Genomic DNA, 22,416 nt, shown 5'->3' with positions numbered 1-22,416 from the left:
CCAGTAGCGCTGCTTAATGTATAAACGCCAATAATGTGCCCCCCCCCCCCTACTTTAAAACCCCCTTTCACCGTGTGTCAAGCAGGGGAGAGTCCGGGGAGCTTCCTCTCCGCGGTGCTGTGGAGAGAAAACGGCGCTGGTGAGTGCTGAGGGAGAAGCCCCGCCCCCTCGGCGGCGGGCTTCTGTCCCGCTCAAACTTACTAAAAAATGGCGGGGGCGCTTTTATATACATGTACAGTGCCCACCTGTACATGTATATAGACTTTTGCCATAGTAGAGGTGTTTTATTGCTGCCCAGGGCTCCCCCCCTGCGCCCTGCACCCTTACAGTGACCGGAGTGTGTGAGGTGTATGGGAGCAATGACGCACAGCTGCGGTGCTGTGCGTTACCTCAGTGAAGTACCGAAGGCTTCTGCCGCCTGAGACGTCTTCTGTCTTCGTTTCTTCTGGCTCTGTGAGGAGAACGGCGGTGCAGCTCTGGGGTGAACGCCCAGGACGAACCTGTGTTCACTCCCTCTGGAGCTAATGGTGTCCAGTAGCCGAGGAAGCAGAGCCTATCATTTAAGTAGGTCTGCTCCTCCTCTCCCTCGATGTAGGGAGCCTGTTGCCAGCAGTGCTCCCTGAAAAAGAGAAAACATCCTAACAAAAATGCTTTCTAAGCAGGAAACTCAGGAGAGCTCCCTGCAGTGCACCCATTCTCCTCTGGGCACAGTCTAAAACTGGGGTCTGGAGGAGGGGCATAGAGGGAGGAGCCAGTGCACACCCAGAGTCCAAAGTCTTTCTTAAACTGCCCATGCCTCCTGCAGAGCCCGTCCATTCCCCATGGTCCTTACATAGTCCCAGCATCCTCTAGGACGTTAGAGAAAATATGAAATGGCACCTATGCATTATTCCAGTTATGATGTGAAATGGATTGTTACACCTGCGGTGCCCGGTCACCTGGCTTTCAAACTACAGTAGTAGTATGTGAACCCTCATTTCCACACTAGAACTCCAAGAGCCCAGGGATGTAAAGTGCTTATGTGACAATCACCCACATTACGTATACCCGAGGAAAGAGGCCACACAAGCAATGTTGTTCTAGAGATAGATATTACAAAGAATAATTAGAAGTAAGCGTGTGGACTATTAATAATAGCACATGGAGCTATCACTCTACCTATCACTCAGAGAGCAGCTGCGTGTCATTGCTGTGTACTGACCGCACTAATCCAGGTCAGTATCCTGTCATCCAGATAATCAGGGATAAGCCACGGCTTGTTAATTAGAGCTACTCAAGGACACATGGAGGAAGGAAAGTGTTAGTGACATGTTTATGTGGAAGACATTGCCTGTGATGGGTGTGGATCACTGGATCGACAGTGTGTAGGTCGACAATGTTTGGGTTGACATCTATAGGTCGGCAGGGTTTCTAGGTCGACAAGTCAAAAGGTTTTTCATGTTTTTTTGGTGTCATTTTCACCGTACAGTGACCGGGAACCCCAATTAGTGCACCGTGTCCCCTTGCATGGCTCGCTTCGCTCGCCGTGCTTCGGGCAAAGTGCCTCGCTCTGCTACCGCTGCGCTCAGCACAGGTTACTATTCCCAATCGTAGTCCGCGTGGATTGTTAAGCATGAAAAAGTTAAAAAAAAAAATGTGAAAAACTCATGTCGACCTTTTGACCTGTCGACCTTAAACCCTGTCGACATTGAAAACATGTCAACCTAGTGACTGCCGACCAATAGTGGTCGACCCAAACATTGTCGACCTAGACATTGTTGATCTTCAGACGGCATCCCGTCCGTGATAGCACCATAACAGGACACACCATACCTCCCAGCTGTCCCATTTTTCGGGCATTATCCCGCTGTCCCATCTGCAGGTGGCACTGTACTGCAGTGGGGACGAAGCTGGGAGGTTCCTTGTCATCTTGCAGAGCAGCGATGGATAAATGCTGTGCATCTATTCACAGGAGACACGGGACAGCCACACAGGGGGTCACAGCTTGATTGGGAGCCTTTAACCCGAACAGGCGGGGATCGAACAGGTGTGTACACAGCTTAAGTAATGACCAGGAACATGAATGCCACACATAGCTGTAACATCAGTTTATACACTCAGGGTTTAAAAACAATCAAATCAATATTATGCAAATCCAGCCATAATTTAATATTAGTACAGGCTCAGTAATTAGCACAAAGGAGTGAAATGATTTCTCAGCAAGAGACGGGCAGTGCATTGGTCCTTCCCATGAACATTCACTTTATTTACAAATTTTAATTAGAAAAAAGTCAGACAGGCAGCAATATCTTTATAGGATAATTCAGTTTTCGGTGGAATAGTCTAAGTAAAACCAGGTCCCGGAATGTTACTTACCTGGGATTCAGCATTCACTGTAATTGGGGGGAAGGGGGGGGTCCCCAGCTATCTTTTGAGGGGATGCGGTTACATTGCCGGCAGTCGGGATCCTGGAGGTCAGGATACGGATACCGGAATCCGGACCACTGACAATGCCAACAGCCGGAATCCCGGCTGACAGGGGCAAGTCTCAATCATGGGCGTCCACGACACCCATAAAGTGGGAATAGAACCTGTGGCGAGCACAGCATGCCCGCAAGGGTCTTCGTTGTGCTCGCCCCCCCCCCCCTGCCTGCATTCTGGCGGCCGGGATCCTGGCATCGGTATAATGACAGCCTGGAATCCGGCCCCGCCATACCGTTGCATACCCCTTGTGAGCTCCACTCACTCCCATGGTGACTGATAACAGAACAGGCCAGCAGCAGTGAAGAGGAGAGGGTGGTGGGCAGACGGGACTCCCTCCTGCTACCAACATGGTCTTTGTTCAGAGGATGGGAGGGTCCATGTACTGCGGGGCACCCACCAGATAGCCTGAGTGCTGGGCCCCACGTAATTAGCCTACTGGCACCAAGTTTTCAGAATTTCATTTTTTGGTTGAATTATCCTTTAAATATCAATCAAAACTTTGAATACTTGAATAAGAAAGGAAGATGTGATATTTATGTACAGTTCCTCCCCTGTCAGCAGCTACTGGTTGCCCACTCATCGTGTCTCATGAAACTGTGGTAAATTTTCTATAATTAATCCAGCCCGGAGCAAAATAAAAAGAAAGTTCAGTCAGTTTAAAAGATAAATAACATGATTAGGAAATTGGACATCATGAGTTTATAAAGTGAGGCTCTGTGGTGGGAATAACCCTGGTGACATCAGACCCACCAGGAAGTTCCAGTGTGCTCTCCCCCGGGAACGGACGGGTGAGCAGTGGTCCCATTTGGAGGAGTAAAGTTCTCCAGGTTAGTGCTCAGTCCCCTAGGTTGGGGCTCTGTTGGATAGGTAGGCAATTAATGCTACCACAGCACCCACGTAGGTGCAAATGCCCAGGAAGATCGAGAGAACAGCCAGCAGGAAAGTCTGTCTGGAAGCCACGCTTGCACCATGGTAGTCACCTTGGGCTGAGGCCTTGTTGGTCTGTAGAGAAAGGAAAATCCCAGTTACCAGACTATACAATGACTCCTGCTCTATCACCTCACCCAGACCTTCTCCTCCGAGTCCTAACCCAGTGTCTCCTGTGTCATCATCTCCCCAGCTTTGCCTGCCACAGCTGGAAGTGTACGGGATGCTTAAACATATCTGATAATTATTAATGTGTGATCAGAGGGTCCATGCTTACAACCTATTATTGTCATCCAGTTTCTAATCTCTCTAAATGGCCTTTAAACCTCCCAGATTTCTCTTTGAAACCCATCTGCATCTAATACATCAATACTATGTTAGATTAAGTTGTTGGTTTCTCCACGCACAGGTTCTTGCGCAATTCAACAAGATCCATAATCTTTATGGCTAGTGGGAGGTGTAGAATATTTATAGCTAGGATGTTTGGAATGATATGGGGGCCCATTGCTGCTAACCTGTTTTTGGGGGTTAGCCACAAATATTAGGTATCATCTGGATGCACGATGGAGGGACCGCGGCAGGTATCAGAGATACCTGTGCAATCCCTCCATTCCTGCCGGCAGCCGTATCTCCCATAGGTTTTTATGGGGCTTGCAATGCTGTCCCATTTACCAATATTGGGAATGCAAAGCATTCCCAATACTAGCCCCCGCGGCTACCGCCATCTTCAGTTTAGCCTATGGGCTACAGATCGGGGATGTAGTTCTGTCAGGGTTCCCCAGGAACCCTCCACTGGAAATGGCCGATGTGCATGTCGGGCAGCGGGGACCGCTTAGCAGCCAGGCCACCACACTCGGTACCTCGCAGGGACGTCCCTGCCTGTGCCGGGTGATACGTTCACCCGATGTCATCACGCGCTAATATCATATGTGTGGGGTTAGTGGTATGGATGTGTCATCTATCATCTTAAACAATATTCACGGCATCCACAACTGGCTTGCGTAGTGTTCCAGCGAATGCGCGCGGGCATGTGCGTACGCACCCGCTTAATTTTGAATGCATGGTGAGCACGCATGCTGTGGCTAGTTGCAGCAGGGTGTGGGCACTCACTGCCACGGTGCGTACGCATGTGGCAAGCATTTTCATATAGGATAATGAAAAGCTAGACAAACATTAGGTAGACATCAAAACGTGGACTGACATTCCCGCTTTAAAATGTAGTTTTTACTACTTTTATTTTACAGTACGTTATGATGTGTTACTGTTATTCTGTAATGAGAAGAATTGATTAGAAAAAATAAAGAAATCTACATCAGTGGAGATCTGCAATCACCTATCTGTACTAGTTTCTGGACAATTTATTTCTGTCTTCCTCTCGCTCGGCCCCGTCATCATGTCACCTTATACCAGCAGCCCCTGGAACAGGCAGTGCTTGTGGGCCCTCTCCCCGCATCTCACCTTCTGTGACAGGAAGAAGGCAGCGATGCCCAGGGGCCAAAAGCAGCAGAGCATGGAGAACACAGCCAGCCCGAGGTAATCTTGGGGCAGGAGGAGAGAGAAGTGGCTCTCGCTGTCTGTGTCGCTGTCACTGGAAGAGTCATTCTGTGGGAGAGACAGAGATAGCTCTGATCAGCGGAGACAACAGGAGCAGAATGCAGGACACGTACAGTACATACACAAATTACACTCTGCGGTATACAGTAACATAAACACACACACACACACACACACACACACACACACACACACACACACACACACACACTGTGCTATACAGTAACATTACCTCCATACGTTAATGAATGAACAGCAACATTCTTTCTGTGCTTCCTCTCAACTCCTATGTATTCCATGGCACAGGACAATCTATGGTATCACAAAGCAGTAAGGTAACAAGAGGTATGTGAGCAGGAGCAAACAAGGGGTATGTGAGAGGGAGGCAACAAGGGGTATGTGAGCGGGTAGTAACAAGGGGTATGTGAGCAGGAGCAAACAAGGGGTATGTGAGCGGGAGGTAACAAGGGGTATGTGAGCGGGAGGTAACAAGGGGTATGTGAGCGGGAGGTAACAAGGGGTATGTGAGAGGGAGGCAACAAGGGCAATGTGAGAGGGAGGCAACAAGGGGTATGTGAGAGGGAGGCAACAAGGGCAATGTGAGAGGGAGGCGACAAGGGCAATGTGAGAGGGAGGCGACAAGGGGTATGTGAGCGGGAGGTGACAAGGGGTATGTGAGCGGGAGGTGACAAGGGGTATGTGAGCGGGAGGCGACAAGGGGTATGTGAGCGGGAGGCGACAAGGGGTATGTGAGCGGGAGGCAACAAGGGGTATGTGAGCGGGAGGCAGCAAGGGGTATGTGAGAGGGAGGCAGCAAGGGGTATGTGAGAGGGAGGCAGCAAGGGGTATGTGAGAGGGAGGCAACAAGGGGTACGTGAGCGGGAGGTAACAAGGGGTACGTGAGAGGGAGGTAACGAGGTATGTGATCGGGAGGTAACAAGGGGTATGTGAGAGGGAGGTAACAAGGGGTATGTGAGAGGGAGGTAACAAGGGGTATGTGAGAGGGAGGTAACAAGGGGAATGTGAGTGGGAGGTAACAAGGGGTATGTGAGAGGGAGGTAACAAGGGGTATGTTAGCGGGAGGTAACAAGGGGTATGTGAGCGGGAGGTAACAAGGGGTATGTTAGCGGGAGGTAACAAGGGGTATGTGAGCGGGAGGTAACAAGGAATATGTGAGAGGGAAGTAACAAGGGGTATGTGAGAGGGAGGTAACAAGGGGTATGTGAGAGGGAGGTAACAAGGGGAATGTGAGTGGGAGGTAACAAGGGGTATGTGAGAGGGAGGTAACAAGGGGTATGTTAGCGGGAGGTAACAAGGGGTATGTGAGCGGGAGGTAACAAGGGGTATGTTAGCGGGAGGTAACAAGGGGTATGTGAGCGGGAGGTAACAAGGGGTATGTGAGCGGGAGGTAACAAGAGGTATGTGAGCGGGAGGTAACAAGGGGTATGTGAGCGGGAGGAACAAGAGGTATGTGAGCGGGAGGAACAAGGGGTATGGAAGCGGGAGGTAACAAGGGGTATGTGAGAGGGAGGTAACAAGGAATATGTGAGAGGGAAGTAACAAGGGGTATGTGAGAGGGAGGTAACAAGGGGTATGTGAGAGGGAGGTAACGAGAGGTATGTGAGCGGGAGGAACAAGAGGTATGTGAGCGGGAGGTAACAAGGGGTATGTGAGAGGGAGGTAACAAGGAATATGTGAGAGGGAGGTAACAAGGAATATGTGAGAGAGGTAACAAGGGGTATGTGAGCGGGTAGTAACAAGGGGTATGTGAGCGGGAGGTAACAAGGGGTATGTGAGAGGGAGGTAACAAGGGGTATGTGAGAGGGAGGTAACAAGGGGTATGTGAGAGGGAGGTAACAAGGGGTATGTGAGAGGGAAGTAACAAGGGGTATGTGAGAGGGAAGTAACAAGGGGTATGTGAGCGGGAGGTAACAAGGGGTATGTTTGAGGGAGGTAACAAGGGGTATGTGAGAGGGAGGTAACAAGGGGTATGTGAGAGGGAGGTAACAAGGGGTATGTGAGCGGGAGGTAACAAGGGGTATGTGAGAGGGAAGTAACAAGGGGTATGTGATAGAGAAGTAACAAGGGGTATGTGAGAGGGAGTTAACAAGGGGTATAGGTAACAAGGGGTATGTGAGTGGGAGGCAACAACAGGTATGTGAGCGGGAGGTAACAAGGGGTATGTGAGAGGGAGTTAACAAGGGGTATGTGAGAGGGAGTTAACAAGGGGTATGTGAGCGGGAGGTAACAAGGGGTATGTGAGCGGGAGGTAACAAGGGGTATGTGAGCGGGAGGTAACAAGGGGTATGTGAGCGGGAGGTAACAAGGGGTATGTGAGCATGAGGTAACAAAGGGTATGTGAGCATGAGGTAACAAGGGGTATGTGAGAGGGAGGTAAAAAGGGGTATGTGAGAGGGAGGTAACAAGGGGTATGCGAGTGGGAGGTAACAAGGGGTATGTGAGTGGGAGGTAACAAGGGGTATGTGAGAGGGAGGCAACAACAGGTATGTGAGCGGGAGGTAACAAGGGGTATGTTAGCCGGGAGGAACAAGAGGTATGTGAGCGGGAGGTAACAAGGGGTATGTGAGAGGGAAGTAACAAGGGGTATGTGAGAGGGAGGTAACAAGGGGTATGTGAGAGGGAGGTAACAAGGGGTTAGTGAGTGGGAGGTAACAAGGGGTATGTGAGCGGGAGGTAACAAGGGGTATGTGAGCGGGAGGTAACAAGGGGTATGTGAGTGGGAGGTAACAAGGGGTATGTGAGTGGGAGGTAACAAGGGGTATGTGAGAGGGAGGCAACAACAGGTATATCAGCGGGAGGTAACAAGGGGTATGTGAGAGGGAGGTAACAAGGAATATGTGAGCTGGAGGTAACAAGGGGTATGTGAGCGGGAGGTAACAAGGGGTATGTGAGAGGGAGGTAACAAGGGGTATGTGAGAGGGAGGTAACAAGAGGTATGTAAGCGGGAGGTAACAAGAGGTATGTGAGCGGGAAGTAACGGGGTATGTGAGCGGGAGGAACAAGAGGTATGTGAGCGGGAGGTAACAAGGGGTATGTGAGAGGGAGGTAACAAGGAATATGTGAGAGGGAAGTAACAAGGGGTATGTGAGAGGGAGGTAACAAGGGGTATGTGAGAGGGAGGTAACAAGAGGTATGTGAGCGGTAGGAACAAGAGGTATGTGAGCAGGAGGTAACAAGGGGTATGTGAGAGGGAGGTAACAAGGTGTATGTGAGCGGGAGGTAACAAGAGGTATGTGAGTGGGAGGTAACAAGGGGTATGTGAGTGGGAGGTAACAAGGGGTATGTGAGAGGGAGGTAACAAGGGGTATGTGAGCGGGAGGAAAAAGAGGTATGTGAGCAGGAGGTAACAAGGGGTATGTGAGAGGGAGGTAACAAGGTGTATGTGAGCGGGAGGTAACAAGAGGTATGTGAGTGGGAGGTAACAAGGGGTATGTGAGTGGGAGGTAACAAGGGGTATGTGAGAGGGAGGAACAAGAGGTATGTGAGCAGGAGGTAACAAGGGGTATGTGAGAGGGAGGTAACAAGGTGTATGTGAGCGGGAGGTAACAAGGGGTATGTGAGAGGGAGGTAACAAGGGGTATGTGAGAGGGAGGTAACAAGTGGTATGTGAGTGGGAGGTAACAAGGGGTATGTGAGAGGGAGGTAACAAGGTGTATGTGAGCGGGAGGTAACAAGAGGTATGTGAGTGGGAGGTAACAAGGGGTATGTGAGAGGGAGGTAACAAGGGGTATGTGAGCGGGAGGAAAAAGAGGTATGTGAGCAGGAGGTAACAAGGGGTATGTGAGAGGGAGGTAACAAGAGGTATGTGAGTGGGAGGTAACAAAGGGTATGTGAGAGGGAGGTAACAAGGTGTATGTGAGCGGGAGGTAACAAGGGGTATGTGAGCGGGAGGTAACAAGGGGTATGTGAGAGGGAGGTAACAAGGGGTATGTGAGCGGGAGGTAACAAGGGGTATGTGAGAGGGAGGTAACAAGGAATATGTGAGAGGGAAGTAACAAGGGGTATGTGAGAGGGAGGTAACAAGGGGTATGTGAGAGGGAGGTAACAAGAGGTATGTGAGCGGTAGGAACAAGAGGTATGTGAGTGGGAGGTAACAAGGGGTATGTGAGCGGGAGGAACAAGAGGTATGTGAGCAGGAGGTAACAAGGGGTATGTGAGAGGGAGGTAACAAGGTGTATGTGAGCGGGAGGTAACAAGGGGTATGTGAGCGGGCGGTAACAAGGGGTATGTGAGAGGGAGGTAACAAGGGGTATGTGTGCGGGAGGTAACAAGGGGTATGTGAGAGGGAGGTAACAAGAGGTATGTGAGCGGGAGGAACAAGAGGTATGTGAGCGGGAGGTAACAAGGGGTATGTGAGAGGGAAGTAACAAGGGGTATGTGAGAGGGAGGTAACAAGGGGTATGTGAGAGGGAGGTAACAAGGGGTATGTGAGAGGGAGGTAACAAGGGGTATGTGAGCGGGAGGTAACAAGGGGTATTTGAGCGGGAGGTAACAAGGGGTATGTGAGCGGGAGGTAACAAGGGGTATGTGAGAGGGAGGTAACAAGGGGTATGTGAGAGGGAGGTAACAAGTGGTATGTGAGAGGGAGGTAACAAGGGGTATGTGAGAGGGAAGTAACAAGGGGTATGTGAGAGGGAGGTAACAAGGGGTATGTGAGAGGGAGGTAACAAGGGGTATGTGAGCGGGAGGTAACAAGGGGTATGTGAGCGGGAGGTAACAAGGGGTATGTGAGCAGGACGTAACAAGGGGTATGTGAGCGGGAGGCAACAACAGGTATGTGAGCGGGAGGTAACAAGGGGTATGTGAGAGGGAGGTAACAAGGAATATGTGAGAGGGAGGTAACAAGGGGTATGTGAGTGGGAGGTAACAAGGGGTATGTGAGTGGGAGGTAACAAGGGGTATGTGAGAGGGAGGCAAGAACAGGTATGTGAGCGGGAGGTAACAAGGGGTATGTGAGAGGGAGGTAACAAGGGGTATGTGAGAGGGAGGTAACAAGAGGTATGTGAGCGGGAGGTAACAAGGGGTGTGTGAGCGGGAGGAACAAGAGGTATGTGGGCGGGAGGAACAAGAGGTATATGAGCCGGAGGTAACAAGGGGTATGTGAGAGGGAGGTAACAAGGAATATGTGAGAGGGAAGAAACAAGGGGTATGTGAGAGGGAGGTAACAAGGGGTATGTGAGAGGGAGGTAACAAGAGGTATGTGAGCGGTAGGAACAAGAGGTATGTGAGTGGGAGGTAACAAGGGGTATGTGAGAGGGAGGAACAAGAGGTATGTGAGCAGGAGGTAACAAGGGCAATGTGAGAGGGAGGTAACAAGGGGTATGTGAGAGGGAAGTAACAAGGGGTATGTGAGAGGGAGGTAACAAGGGGTATGTGAGAGGAAGGTAACAAGGGGTATGTGAGCGGGAGGTAACAAGGGGTATGTGAGCGGAAGGTAACAAGGGGTATGTGAGAGGGAGGTAACAAGAGATATGTGAGAGGGAGGTAACAAGAGGTATGTGAGCGGGAAGAACAAGGGGTACAAGGGGTATGTAAAAAAAGAAGAGTAAAAGCTGTGCCTAAGGGGCACTTATCAAAGGGAGGTAACAAGGGGTATGTGAGCGGGAGGTAACAAGGGGTATGTGAGAGGGAGGTAACAAGGGGTATGTGAGAGGGAGGTAACAAGGGGTATGTGAGAGGGAGGTAACAAGGGGTATGTGAGAGGGAAGTAACAAGGGGTATGTGAGAGGGAGGTAACAAGGGGTATGTGAGAGGGAGGTAACAAGGGGTATGTGAGCGGGAGGTAACAAGGGGTATGTGAGCGGGAGGTAACAAGGGCTATGTGAGAGGGAGGTAACAAGGGGTATGTGAGCGGGACGTAACAAGGGGTATGTGAGCGGGAGGCAACAACAGCTATGTGAGCGGGAGGTAACAAGGGGTATGTGAGAGGGAGGTAACAAGGAATATGTGAGAGGGAGGTAACAAGGGGTATGTGAGTGGGAGGTAACAAGGGGTATGTGAGTGGGAGGTAACAAGGGGTATGTGAGAGGGAGGCAACAACAGGTATGTGAGCGGGAGGTAACAAGGGGTATGTGAGAGGGAGGTAACAAGGGGTATGTGAGAGGGAGGTAACAAGGGGTATGTGAGAGGGAGGTAACAAGAGGTATGTGAGCGGGAGGTAACAAGGGGTATGTGAGCGGGAGGAACAAGAGGTATGTGGGCGGGAGGAACAAGAGGTATATGAGCCGGAGGTAACAAGGGGTATGTGAGAGGGAGGTAACAAGGAATATGTGAGAGGGAAGTAACAAGGGGCATGTGAGAGGGAGGTAACAAGGGGTATGTGAGAGGGAGGTAACAAGAGGTATGTGAGCGGTAGGAACAAGAGGTATGTGAGTGGGAGGTAACAAGGGGTATGTGAGAGGGAGGAACAAGAGGTATGTGAGCAGGAGGTAACAAGGGGTATGTGAGTGGGAGGTAACAAGGGCAATGTGAGAGGGAGGTAACAAGGGGTATGTGAGAGGGAGGTAACAAGGGGTATGTGAGTGGGAGGTAACAAGTGGTATGTGAGTGGGAGGTAACAAGGGCAATGTGAGATGGAGGTAACAAGGGGTATGTGAGAGGGAAGTAACAAGGGGTATGTGAGAGGGAGGTAACAAGGGGTATGTGAGAGGGAGGTAACAAGGGGTATGTGAGCGGGAGGTAACAAGGGGTATGTGAGCGGGAGGTAACAAGGGGTATGTGAGCGGAAGGTAACAAGGGGTATGTGAGCGGGAGGTAACAAGAGATATGTGAGAGGGAGGTAACAAGAGGTATGTGAGCGGGAAGAACAAGGGGTACAAGGGGTATGTAAAAAAAGAAGAGTAAAAGCTGTGCCTAAGGGGCACTTATCAAAGGGTTAACACTGCGATCACTGATAACCCTGCCAGCAGTAAGATTTGCATTTGCAATGCAAAACTGCATGTAGAAGCCTGGATTACAAGTAACAAATCTGTACTAGGTGGGTTTTGGGGAGGAATTGTTATTATGTGGGGGGAAATCAGGGATGCAGCTTATTTGTGTCCCAACATTTTACAATGTTAGGAGGTGTGGACTCCTCATGGCGCAAAACTAACGGTATCATCATTGCAATATTCACTAGGAAGCTTGTGTACTATGGCGGTGACTCAGAGATGGACGCAGTCTGCATTGCTGCTGCATCTGTGGATATGCTAATGGAGGCATCTGAAGACAGAAGACGCCTCCTGCCAGCAGAGGCGTAACTAGGGTTTTCGGAGCCCAGGGCAAGATGGAAAATGACGCCCCCCCCCCCCCCCCAAAAAACAAAACAAAAAAAAAATACAAAAAGAAGCATGTGCGCGCGCGGCAAAAAATGGGTGTGGCCACACACCAGAAGGGGTGTGGCCACACTCCAGAAGGGGTGTGGTCACTGAAAATGGCCCACAGTGCCAGATACATTGCCCCACAGTGCCAGATACATTGCCCCACAGTGCCAGTTACATTGCCCCACGGTGCCGGATACATGCCCCACGGTGCCGGATACATGCCCCACGGTGACGGATACATTGCCCCACAGTGCCAGATACATGCCCCACTCAGTGCCAGTTACATTGCCCCACAGTGCCAGTTACATTGCCCCACAGTGCCAGTTACATTGCCCCACAGTGCCAGATACATTGCCCCACAGTGCCAGATACATTGCCCCACAGTGCCAGATACATGCCCCACTCAGTGCCAGTTACATTGCCCCACAGTGCCGGATATAATGCCCCACATTGCCGGATACATGCCCCACAGTGCCGGATACATTGCCCCACAGTGCCGGATACAATGCCCCACAGTGCCGGATACATTGCCCCACAGTGCCAGTTACATTGCCCCACAGTGCCAGATACATTGCCCCACAGTGCCAGATACATGCCCCACAGTGCCAGATACATGCCCCACAGTGCCAGTTACATGCCCCACAGTGCCAGTTACATTGCCCCACAGTGCCAGTTACATGCCCCACAGTGCCAGGTACATTGCCCCACAGTGCCAGGTACATTGCCCCACAGTGCCAGTTACATTGCCCCACAGTGCCAGATACATTGCCCCACAGTGCCGGATATAATGCACCACAGTGCCGGATACATGCCCCACAGTGCTGGATACATTGCCCCACAGTGCCAGTTACATTGCCCCACAGTGCCAGTTACATTGCCCCACAGTGCCAGTTACATTGCCCCACAGTGCCAGATACATTGCCCCACAGTGCCAGATACATGCCCCACAGTGCCAGTTACATGCCCCACAGTGCCAGATACATTGCCCCACAGTGCCAGATACATTGCCCCACAGTGCCAGATACATTGCCCCACAGTGCCAGTTACATTGCCCCACAGTGCCAGATACATTGTCCCACAGTGCCACAGTGCCAGTTACATGCCCCACAGTGCCAGTTACATGCCCCACAGTGCCAGATACATTGCCCCACAGTGCCAGTTACATTGCCCCACAGTGCCAGATACATTGCCCCACAGTGCCAGTTACATGCCCCACAGTGCCAGTTACATGCCCCACAGTGCCAGGCCCCACTTGGTGCCAGATACATGCCCCATTGTGCCGCCGGACCCCCCCCCCCCCCCCCCCCCCGGTCACTTACCGGCCGCTTGTTGATGTTGCTATGTGAGGAAAGGAGAGCGCAGCGCAGCGCCTCTCCTTCCCCTCACTGCTCCAGGTCTCCGGCGGCTGTCTGGCGACGGTTCGCTAGCCAATCAGAGCTCGCGGACCGGCAGCCAATCAGGAGCCGGTCCGCAAGCTCTGATTGGCTAACGCCGGAGACCGGACACAGCAGCGCTGCTGGCAGCGGCGGTGAGGGGAGGGAGAGACGCTGCGCTCTCCTCCCCTCACATTTAGGGTTGACGGGGGCGAGTGGGGCATGATGCCCTGGACGCCGGCGGCACCCCCCTCTCCTGGGCCTGCCAAGGCGCCCAGGGCACGTGCCCTACTCGCCCTACCCTAGATACGCCTCTGCCTGCCAGCACTGCAGATCCAAGTGCTGCATCCAAAGATGCAGACCATTGAATCAGAAAGTACTAGAAAGGTGACGGAAAAGGGATGAGTGTTCCTGGGCGGTGGCTAGTAGTGCATGCAAAGATGGACTATTTATTGGGTGTATTATGGGAGTGTTGGGGTTATGTCAGTGCAAGCGGCTTTCCCTGATGGAACAGCCGCAGGCATAGGTGGTCATAGTCAGACAGAGACACTGCACCTGAGTCACATGCAGAAAAGCACGCAGCAGTATCTACTGGTAATCGCCCATCTGCGACTTTATGCAAACGCCGCTGCAAACTCCTCCCCTTATGTACATCTGTGCAGCGAATGTGGAAGGACTGAGAGGGACGCTGTTACTGCCTGTGCATGCAGTTATACCGATTGTTGCATCCATTATATGTCACCATCAGCAATAACATCGGAACTTGCAGCAGCCCTATGGCAGATGCTGTATCTGACTCTGGCCTCCTACACCTGCATCCTCAAAAATACAGAAAAAGTCAATGCAGATTCTGGGCAGGTATTGAGCCACGCAGAATCTGCATTGACTTTTTCTATACTTTTTGCTTGGCTATCGGGTGTGGTTCATCAAATCGACAGTGTCTAGGTCGACAATGTTTAGGTCGACCACTATAGGTCGACAGTCACTAGGTCGACATGGATGGAAGGTCGACAGGGTTTCTAGGTCGACATGTGCTAGTTCGACAGGTCTAAAGGTCGACATGAGGATTTTTATTTATTTTTGGTGTCGTTTTCTTCGTAGAGTGACCGGGATCCCAAATTAGTGCACCGCGTCCCCTCGCATGGCTCGCTTCGCTCGCCATGCTTCGGGCATGGTGCCTTTGCTCCGCTACCGCTTCGCTCGGCACACTTTACCGTTCCAATCGTAGTCCACGTGGATCGTTAAGTATGAAAAAATTTAAAAAAAGAAAAAAAAATGTGAAAAACTCATGTCGACCTTTAGACCTGTCGACCTAGCACGTCGACCTAGAAACCCTGTCGACCTTCCATCCATGTCGACCTAGACACTGTCGATCTTCAGACCGGATCCCGTATGCACCGCCCAGGTACAGTCATTCTGAATTATAGGTTTATTCCATTGTTTAGCTTATTCATCATTATTATTTGCATCATTCAGGGTGACACCTCTTTTGTATATTTGATTTTTGCACTGTTTTTTTTGGTGTGCAGATTTGCATTTACTTTGCAAATGTTTGCAAATTTTCTTTTGCTAATACATTTGCGTTCAACCTTGAATTAAACCCATAGGGGGTCATTCCGACATGATCGCATGCTGCAGTTGTTCGCAGCGCTGCGATCGGGTCAGAACTGCGCAAGCGCCGGCGCCGCAGTGTGCCGGCGCATGCCAGGTGGCCTTAGGCCGTCGTTGCCTAGTGATCGCCTTTGCCTGATTGACAGGCAGAGGCGGTCGCTGGGCTGCACGGCAGCGTTTGGGAGCCGTTTTAGGGGCGCAGTCCGGCCAACGCAGGCGTGGCCAGACCGTGCGGGGGACGGGCCGCAGCGGCTGTGCGATGCTTTTGTACATGTGTGTGTGTGTGGGGGGGGGCGGGGCGGCGGCCTGACATGCGGGGCGTCCCCCGCATGTCTGTGTCAGTGATCGTAGCTGTGCTAAATTTAGCACAGCTACAATCAACTCAGAATGACCCCCAGAGTACGTTATATTCATACACACACATACAGTATATGTATATATCTTCACTTTCTCTCTTACTCTATATATACACATACATTCACACACATATATATATATATATATATATATATATATATTATGTTGGATAGGTCCTCTAATAATATCACATTGTTCAGGTGTCGATAGTTCTGCTGCAAGTTGTGTATTTTAACTAGAAAATCAAATGGAATAATGCACTGTCCTCCTATTGCAGTCCACACTGTTCATGGTAAGGAACACAAAGTTACCACCAAATAAAGGTCAGTCCTAGTGGGTAATCACCTCCCTAAAGGGTGGGATATAGGGGGTTATTCAGACCTGATCGCTAGGCAGCTAAATATGTTGTGCTGCGTTCAGATAGTCGCCGCCCAAGGAGAGTGTATATTCGCTGTGCAAGTGTGAGATCACATGTGTACGCCGAGCTGCAAGAGTCAGCGGACAGCTGTCAATCCGTTCACTCACCATTGAATGATTTTTCCTGTGTGTGCAGTGTGTGCACACCCCAGGACTTACTCCTACAGTGCGATCAGAACGGGCTGATCGGGTCCGGAGCGGACGTCACACACCCTCCCTGAAAACGCTTCCTAACGCCTGCGTTTTCCCTGACACTCCCAGAAAATGGACAGTTACCACCCACAAACATCCTCTTCCTGCCAATCATCTTGCGAACGCCAACGCAATTGAAATTTTCGCACCATCCTGTCGCTGACCGGCGATGCCTGTTTGCCTACGCGCATGCGCATTGCGGTGCATACACATGCGCAGTCTATCGCTGATCACCTGCTGTGCAGCGATCAGCTCTGAATCACCCCTATAGTTTCCAATGTAAGGAGTTACCTCCCTACTTGTGAGTAGGCCATACCCATCAGTATATAATGCCGGTCAGGTGTTCTAGAGATTTATGAAATAGTTGATTAGTGTGTCTCAATAAATCTTATAAATAAAATTCATTGGTCTGTTTGTTTGTCCGGACACCCCTGCATCAATTAGTATGAAACCAACGCTAGGTAGTCCAGATGGATCCTGGCCAGGTTTTAAGGGGGTTGAGGTCCCGGTCAGACTTTACGGTGGAATGCGCTGGCCAGAAATTTGACCCAGGGAGACTGTTCTGGGCCTTCCACTGGATGGATTTGGATGAAAACGTTACAGAGGGGTGGCAATTGGTCGGGATGCCTAATGGAGTGGTTGGGGTCCCGGCTGGACCTTAGAGCGAAATGCGCTGGAAAGAACTTTGACCCAGGGAGCCTTTTCTGGGCCTTCCACTGGATGGATTTCGATGAAAACTTTACAGAGGGATGGCAATTAGTCTGGGATGCCGAATGGAGTGGAAGGGGTCCTGGTGAGACCTCATGGCGGAATGCGCTGGAAGGAACTTTGATCCAGGGAGCCTGTTCTAAGCCCTCCACCGCATGGATTTGGTCATAAACTTCACAAAGTGATAACATTGGGTCCAAGACAGACCTAGGACACAGGGAGCCTGTTCTGGGCCTTCCACTGGATGGATTTGGATGAAAACTTTAATGAACTGTAAAAACTGACACAAATAACCATAATTTAATGACCTGAAATAACTGACTGACATAACCATAAATCAATGAACTAAAAGAACTGACAGGAATGGAGGTGGGAAGACATCAATGTTGCTATTCCAATGCTTTTGGGTAAACAACATTTTTAACAAAAGGAAAACGTTAAACTCATGTAAGATTCATTATAAAACTGAAGAGATTGAAAAGCTGGGGATCAGGGCTACTGGTGACACCCCAAAAAACAAAAACGACACTTGGCAGCCACCTTATGGGTGTGTTGGAAGAGCTGCTAAGCTGCTAATTATTTTTAAAATGTTGATAGTTACATCCAGCTCATTGATAACTTGAAGATTTAAACCTGGGCAATGCCGGGTACGTCAGCTAGTATATTATATAGAAAACAAATGTGACTAGTATTCACTATTCTCCCAACATGAAATACTGTGTATAAAACAATGCATGAATGGCCACATAGACTACTGTGATCATACTAAATATAGTGTATGTCAGCTAGCATAATTCAGATCAAAGCCAAATGTAAGAAATGGATCATACAATGTGTGATACCTGACTAGACTAAGGAGCCGATGAGCCATTAGGGTAACATGTTCCAAGTAGGACTGACTGTAAAGAGTGGTGAGGTTGGGGTGCTCTCTATGACCCTTAGCAACATTCTACCGATGTTTATCAGGCGAACATCGATGATCGTCGATTTCTCAAAGTAGCAGCTAAAATAGCATGTAAAAAAAATCCCCAAATCGCTGATCCTGATCATTTTTTGGTTCAACTCGAGAATTTACAACATGTTGAATTTCCCCCGATTCCCCAACCCAGGCTTCGGGAGAACAGAGAATTGCCCTGATATTTCCCTATGGGCTCAGTACTCTTGAAGATCTACTTAGCGTTTAACTGCAAATTTTTAGATTAAAACATATTTATTAACTTTTTTTTGTATAAAACATCTAATTAAATTATATTTCTATTAGTATTAGAGTCATGTTCCATTTTCCATTAATTATCTATTGTAAACTCAACAATATATCTCAGCGCTCCCCTGATGTATATTCCCATTCACTAGGTCTTGTATCATAGCCCAACCTGACACATACCACTTTTTCTCTTTTGGGGTCATAGGAATTTGGTGTTGGGAGGGGTTGGAGCGTAAGAGAGCCATATAATGGTGGGTTGCTCTGCTGCGCAGGTGGCCAACACGCTGCCATTAAAATGTACAATTCAAAATTAAGAGAAAGGTCCTTGTCACTCTAAGAACCCAGACAGTTCTCATCCTTTAAGTTGCTTCCAAAATCAAAATTGATAAATCAACCAGTACTGGACCCAATCATTGGAACAAAAATGAGCTGACATCTGGGTAAGATGGTAAAGTCCTGACATTTTGCTCTGGAACCCACCGGTTCCAGACGCTGTAATTCTCTATTAAGAAGGGATTAAAGATCACATCAACCTGTAACAGTTAAGCCGGGACTTCATATGCTGGAGAGAGGCTCAGAACCACATGGCCCCACATGTCTTAGGATGCCTGGACACACCCATATAGGTGAACAGAGAGGGCACCCCAACATATAGCCTAGCTATTCCATCCCAGAAGCCCAGCATGACAATCAAGCTGTAATATAAGGTTGATGTCTATTTTATTATTATTGTTTATATGGCGCCACAAGGGTTCCAAAGCACCTAACAAAGTACAAAAATAAATGAGCCAAGCAGGAAAACAATGACTTGCAGTACAAGATAATGTAGGACAAGTACAAGGTATATAAACATTTCTGTATCAGTAGAAAGGACACTGAAATAATTCTCATGGTGGTAAAAGACTGAGGGTTAGGTGCCATTGTATGGAGTAAAAAATGGTCTAAGAAAGGGAAAATCACACCAGTGGATAGGACCCTGCTCGTGAGAGCTTACATTAAAAAAGGGAGGGGCAGACAGACAGGGGTGCCACAGATGGGGTAGTGAGCAATGGAATAGAGGGTTAGGATAAGAGACAGCTGGTTTTCATGAAGAAATGGGTCTTGAAAGCCCATTTTAAGTTTTGTGGAGTGTCTGATAGGGAGAGGTAGAGAATTCCAGAGGCAGGGAGCAACACGGCCAAAATCTTGGGAGGCAGGAATGGGAGAAAGTATTCAGTTGGCAGGAGAGGTGGCATGTACTTGTGGAGCTAAGAGGGCGGCTGGAAGTATAAAGGAGAACTAAGGTCAGATACAGTATGTAAATGGGGGAGGAATGTGTGAGGGCTTTGTGAGTAAGTGTAAGGCGCCCTACACATTAGGCGATGTGCCGCCGAGGTGCCCGACGGCCGATACGGCCGACGGGCGACCCGGCGGCGGGGGGGCAGTGACGGCGGGGAGTGAAGTTTCTTCACTCCCCCCGTCACCCGGCTCCATAGACGTGCAGGCAAATATGGACGATCTCGTCCATATTGGCCTGCATGCACAGCCGACATGTCACCAGCGATGAACGAGCGCGGGGCCGCGCATCGTTCATCGCTGGTGACTCCACACTGCACGATATGAACGTTATCTCGTTCATTAATGAACGAGATCGTTCATATCGTGCAGTGATATCGGCATGTGTGTAGGGCCTATAAGAAGCTTGAATTGGATTCAGAAGGGAAGCCAATGTAGGGCTTGTTAGAGAGGGAAGGTGGATGTAGTATGTTTGGAGAGGAAGAAGAGTTTGGCAGCAGCATTGAGGACAGATTGGAGTGGAGAGAGGTGTTTGTCAGGGAAACCCGATAGGAAGAGATTACAGTAGTCTAATCTGGAGATGACCCGTGAGTGTGAGAAAGGGTCTGATCTTGTTAAAATTTTTGAGATGAAAACAGTAGGACTGCGAGAGGTGCTGAATGTGTGGTTTGAAGGAGAGGGAAGAACCAAGGATAACTCCAAGACAGGGCACCTGGGAGCTAGAGGAGATAGTTGTGCCATCAATAGATAATAAAATTGTGGGAATTGAGGTGGCCAATATTACAACGTATTTTAGGGTTGCAGAATAGAGGGTTGTTATCTATCAATGCCGTCATTGACACCTGCCATCAGTGACAAGCAACTGCCATGAGGAAGCATTTCATGTTTCAGAACAGCAATGGGAAGTTTACCAGCACTACAAGTACCACAAGTACATTGAGGGTGAGCAAGGCTGTGCTGTATAAAGTGTCCCTTTTTCTAGAGATAGGAAAAATCTGGCAGTGGGTCAGAAGCCTCAGAAGCAGTTCTCCCCCACTGCATTACTGCTGATGGTGGTGGCACAGTCTGCCTCAGACACATGTAATAACAGCAGCCACATAATGAAGAATCAGTTCCAGTGCCCAGTGTAGGAGGACAGTGTAGTAGAAAGAAAATGAAAAAGGACGATATGGATGGGATAATAAAACAAACCAAGAGCAGCCAGTTCACTTGGAGACCCTTTCTCCAGCGACTTCACATTCTCCTCTGCTCCCTGCATAACAGGATGGTAAGGTGTCTGCAACGCTGCAATGATTCTGCTCCTCTATGCTTAGAGACCAGCCAGGCTGCAGTACACACTGCATATACCTCCCGTACTGCAGACAGATATTTCAGATACGCAACCTCAGATTAACCCAAATCTTGCAAGGATGAAAAGGACAGACTCCCCTGTTACAACCTGCTTCCCTTAAAGATATACAGTAGGACCCTTGAAACTAAAGGATGAGTGCATTCCAGTTTTGGGGGTGCCTCCTCCTCCCTGAGGCTTAATGCAATCCCCTGCATAATCAAGAGTGGAGACTGGCAGCCCTCCGGGAGCACCGATCATAGATCCCCGGGTGTTGGTAAATATGATCAGGGTTGAGAGTGTGGGGTTTGCATCAGGGAGGGGGGTGTCGGCGGCGTTGGTAGCGTCAGCGATGTCAGACGGCAGCTTATGCGCAGCACATAATCAGGAAATTTTTTCTTGAAAAATATCCGGATTTGGCTGGGGAGTGGCATCGCAGGGACAGAGCTTTCTCACAAGCTCTGTCCCTGCATGTGATAATTGATATATCCATGCGATATTATAACAGCACATCCGCATCCTAAGACGCAGATGGCGATAAATCAGCCCCTTTTGTATTTTAAGTAACAACGTCATCTTTATCACCAGCCAGATGGCCTAACTACGAGACTTCATGGAACACTGAGACTTTGGCTAAGGCTATCAGCTCAGTCATCAAAGGTTGACCGTTACAGTGTCCCCATCATTAGCTGGAATTTGTAAACCTAAATAACTTCTATTGTCATGTAGGATCAACAAGGGACGGCAATAAATCTTGGAGAGCATTAAAGGGTTAAGCTTCCGATTTGTTGTTTTTTAACCTATAGAAACACTGGAATATTCCTCCCAAAAAACAAGAAGCGCAGTCACGTGGTCAGTGATACAAAGCATTACACTGTAGGCCTGATACAGAAATGGCTGCAACGTGGCTATGTGCGCAGTGGGGTGATGTTTTATCATTGCGCATACATATATATCACACAGCACATGTGCTGTGATGGTCTCGGGACGACGGTCGCACAGAGGATTTATCTGCACAGTGATTGCAGGGAGTGCAAGTCTCTTGAAAGGGTAGTCAAGTCGGCTGCTTAGGTAATTGGTTTGTACTTACCTAGTATGCAGGAGGTATATGAAAAGAGGCTTTTTATTAAAGTGCAAAGTATACTAGGAGACTTATCCCACCCAAACCATGACGTTTCGCTATGCTGCCATCAAATAAACAATATAAGTCGATTTTATGCCATACAAGTCAGCTAAAATGTCATTTTTTATGTATGGGGGCCTTTACTTTGTAGTCCCAGCTGGTGGCAAGAGTGTTAAAGTAGAATGTAAAATGTATGTCACACTATCATAGTCCTCAAAGCTTCTGGCAGCCGGCCATTCACTTTCAATGTATAGGAACAGTGTGCACAAGGTATTCATCTCTGTCATGTTATATTCTCTACCAATATAAGTATACAGAAGTTTAAACAACAGTTTTAAAGGGTGTAATTTTTTTAAAAATTTGTTCTAGGTGCCATTAACTTTAGTTGTGCCTTTGGCACCATCTCAGACTAGCTGAGTTCCGCCACCTCCCTAGTACCCTTTCAAGTCCATACCACTAGTAATAGGAAATAAACAAGATACACACACTTTAGTGAATATTCCCACTGGTAATAGAGAGCTAGCATGGACTAGAAAAACGAGATTTATGGTAAGAACTTACCT

General features: G+C 49.2%; 1 protein-coding gene across 3 annotated transcripts in view; it reads right to left on the bottom strand.

The window, feature by feature from the left end:
- Positions 1 to 2,072: 2,072 nt before the first annotated feature.
- TMEM91 (transmembrane protein 91) overlaps positions 2,073 to 22,416 on the bottom strand; it is a 122,947-nt gene continuing 102,603 nt past the window's right edge. For 2 of the 3 annotated variants that reach the window (XM_063937836.1, XM_063937835.1), the window contains exons 3-4: positions 4,849 to 4,992; positions 2,073 to 3,465 (exon numbers count right to left, since the gene is read on the bottom strand). In XM_063937836.1, the coding sequence (XP_063793906.1) occupies positions 3,307 to 3,465; positions 4,849 to 4,992 (303 nt within the window). In that variant the 3' untranslated portion in view covers positions 2,073 to 3,306. Of the gene's footprint in view, positions 3,466 to 4,723; positions 4,993 to 22,416 lie in introns of all 3 variants that reach the window. The other variant, XR_010183142.1, reaches the window with a different exon arrangement.

The sequence above is a fragment of the Pseudophryne corroboree genome, chromosome 8 (assembly GCF_028390025.1).
Source record: "Pseudophryne corroboree isolate aPseCor3 chromosome 8, aPseCor3.hap2, whole genome shotgun sequence".
In the NCBI taxonomy this organism is placed as follows: Eukaryota; Metazoa; Chordata; class Amphibia; order Anura; family Myobatrachidae; genus Pseudophryne; species Pseudophryne corroboree.
This window is presented reverse-complemented; position numbering and strand designations above follow the sequence as displayed.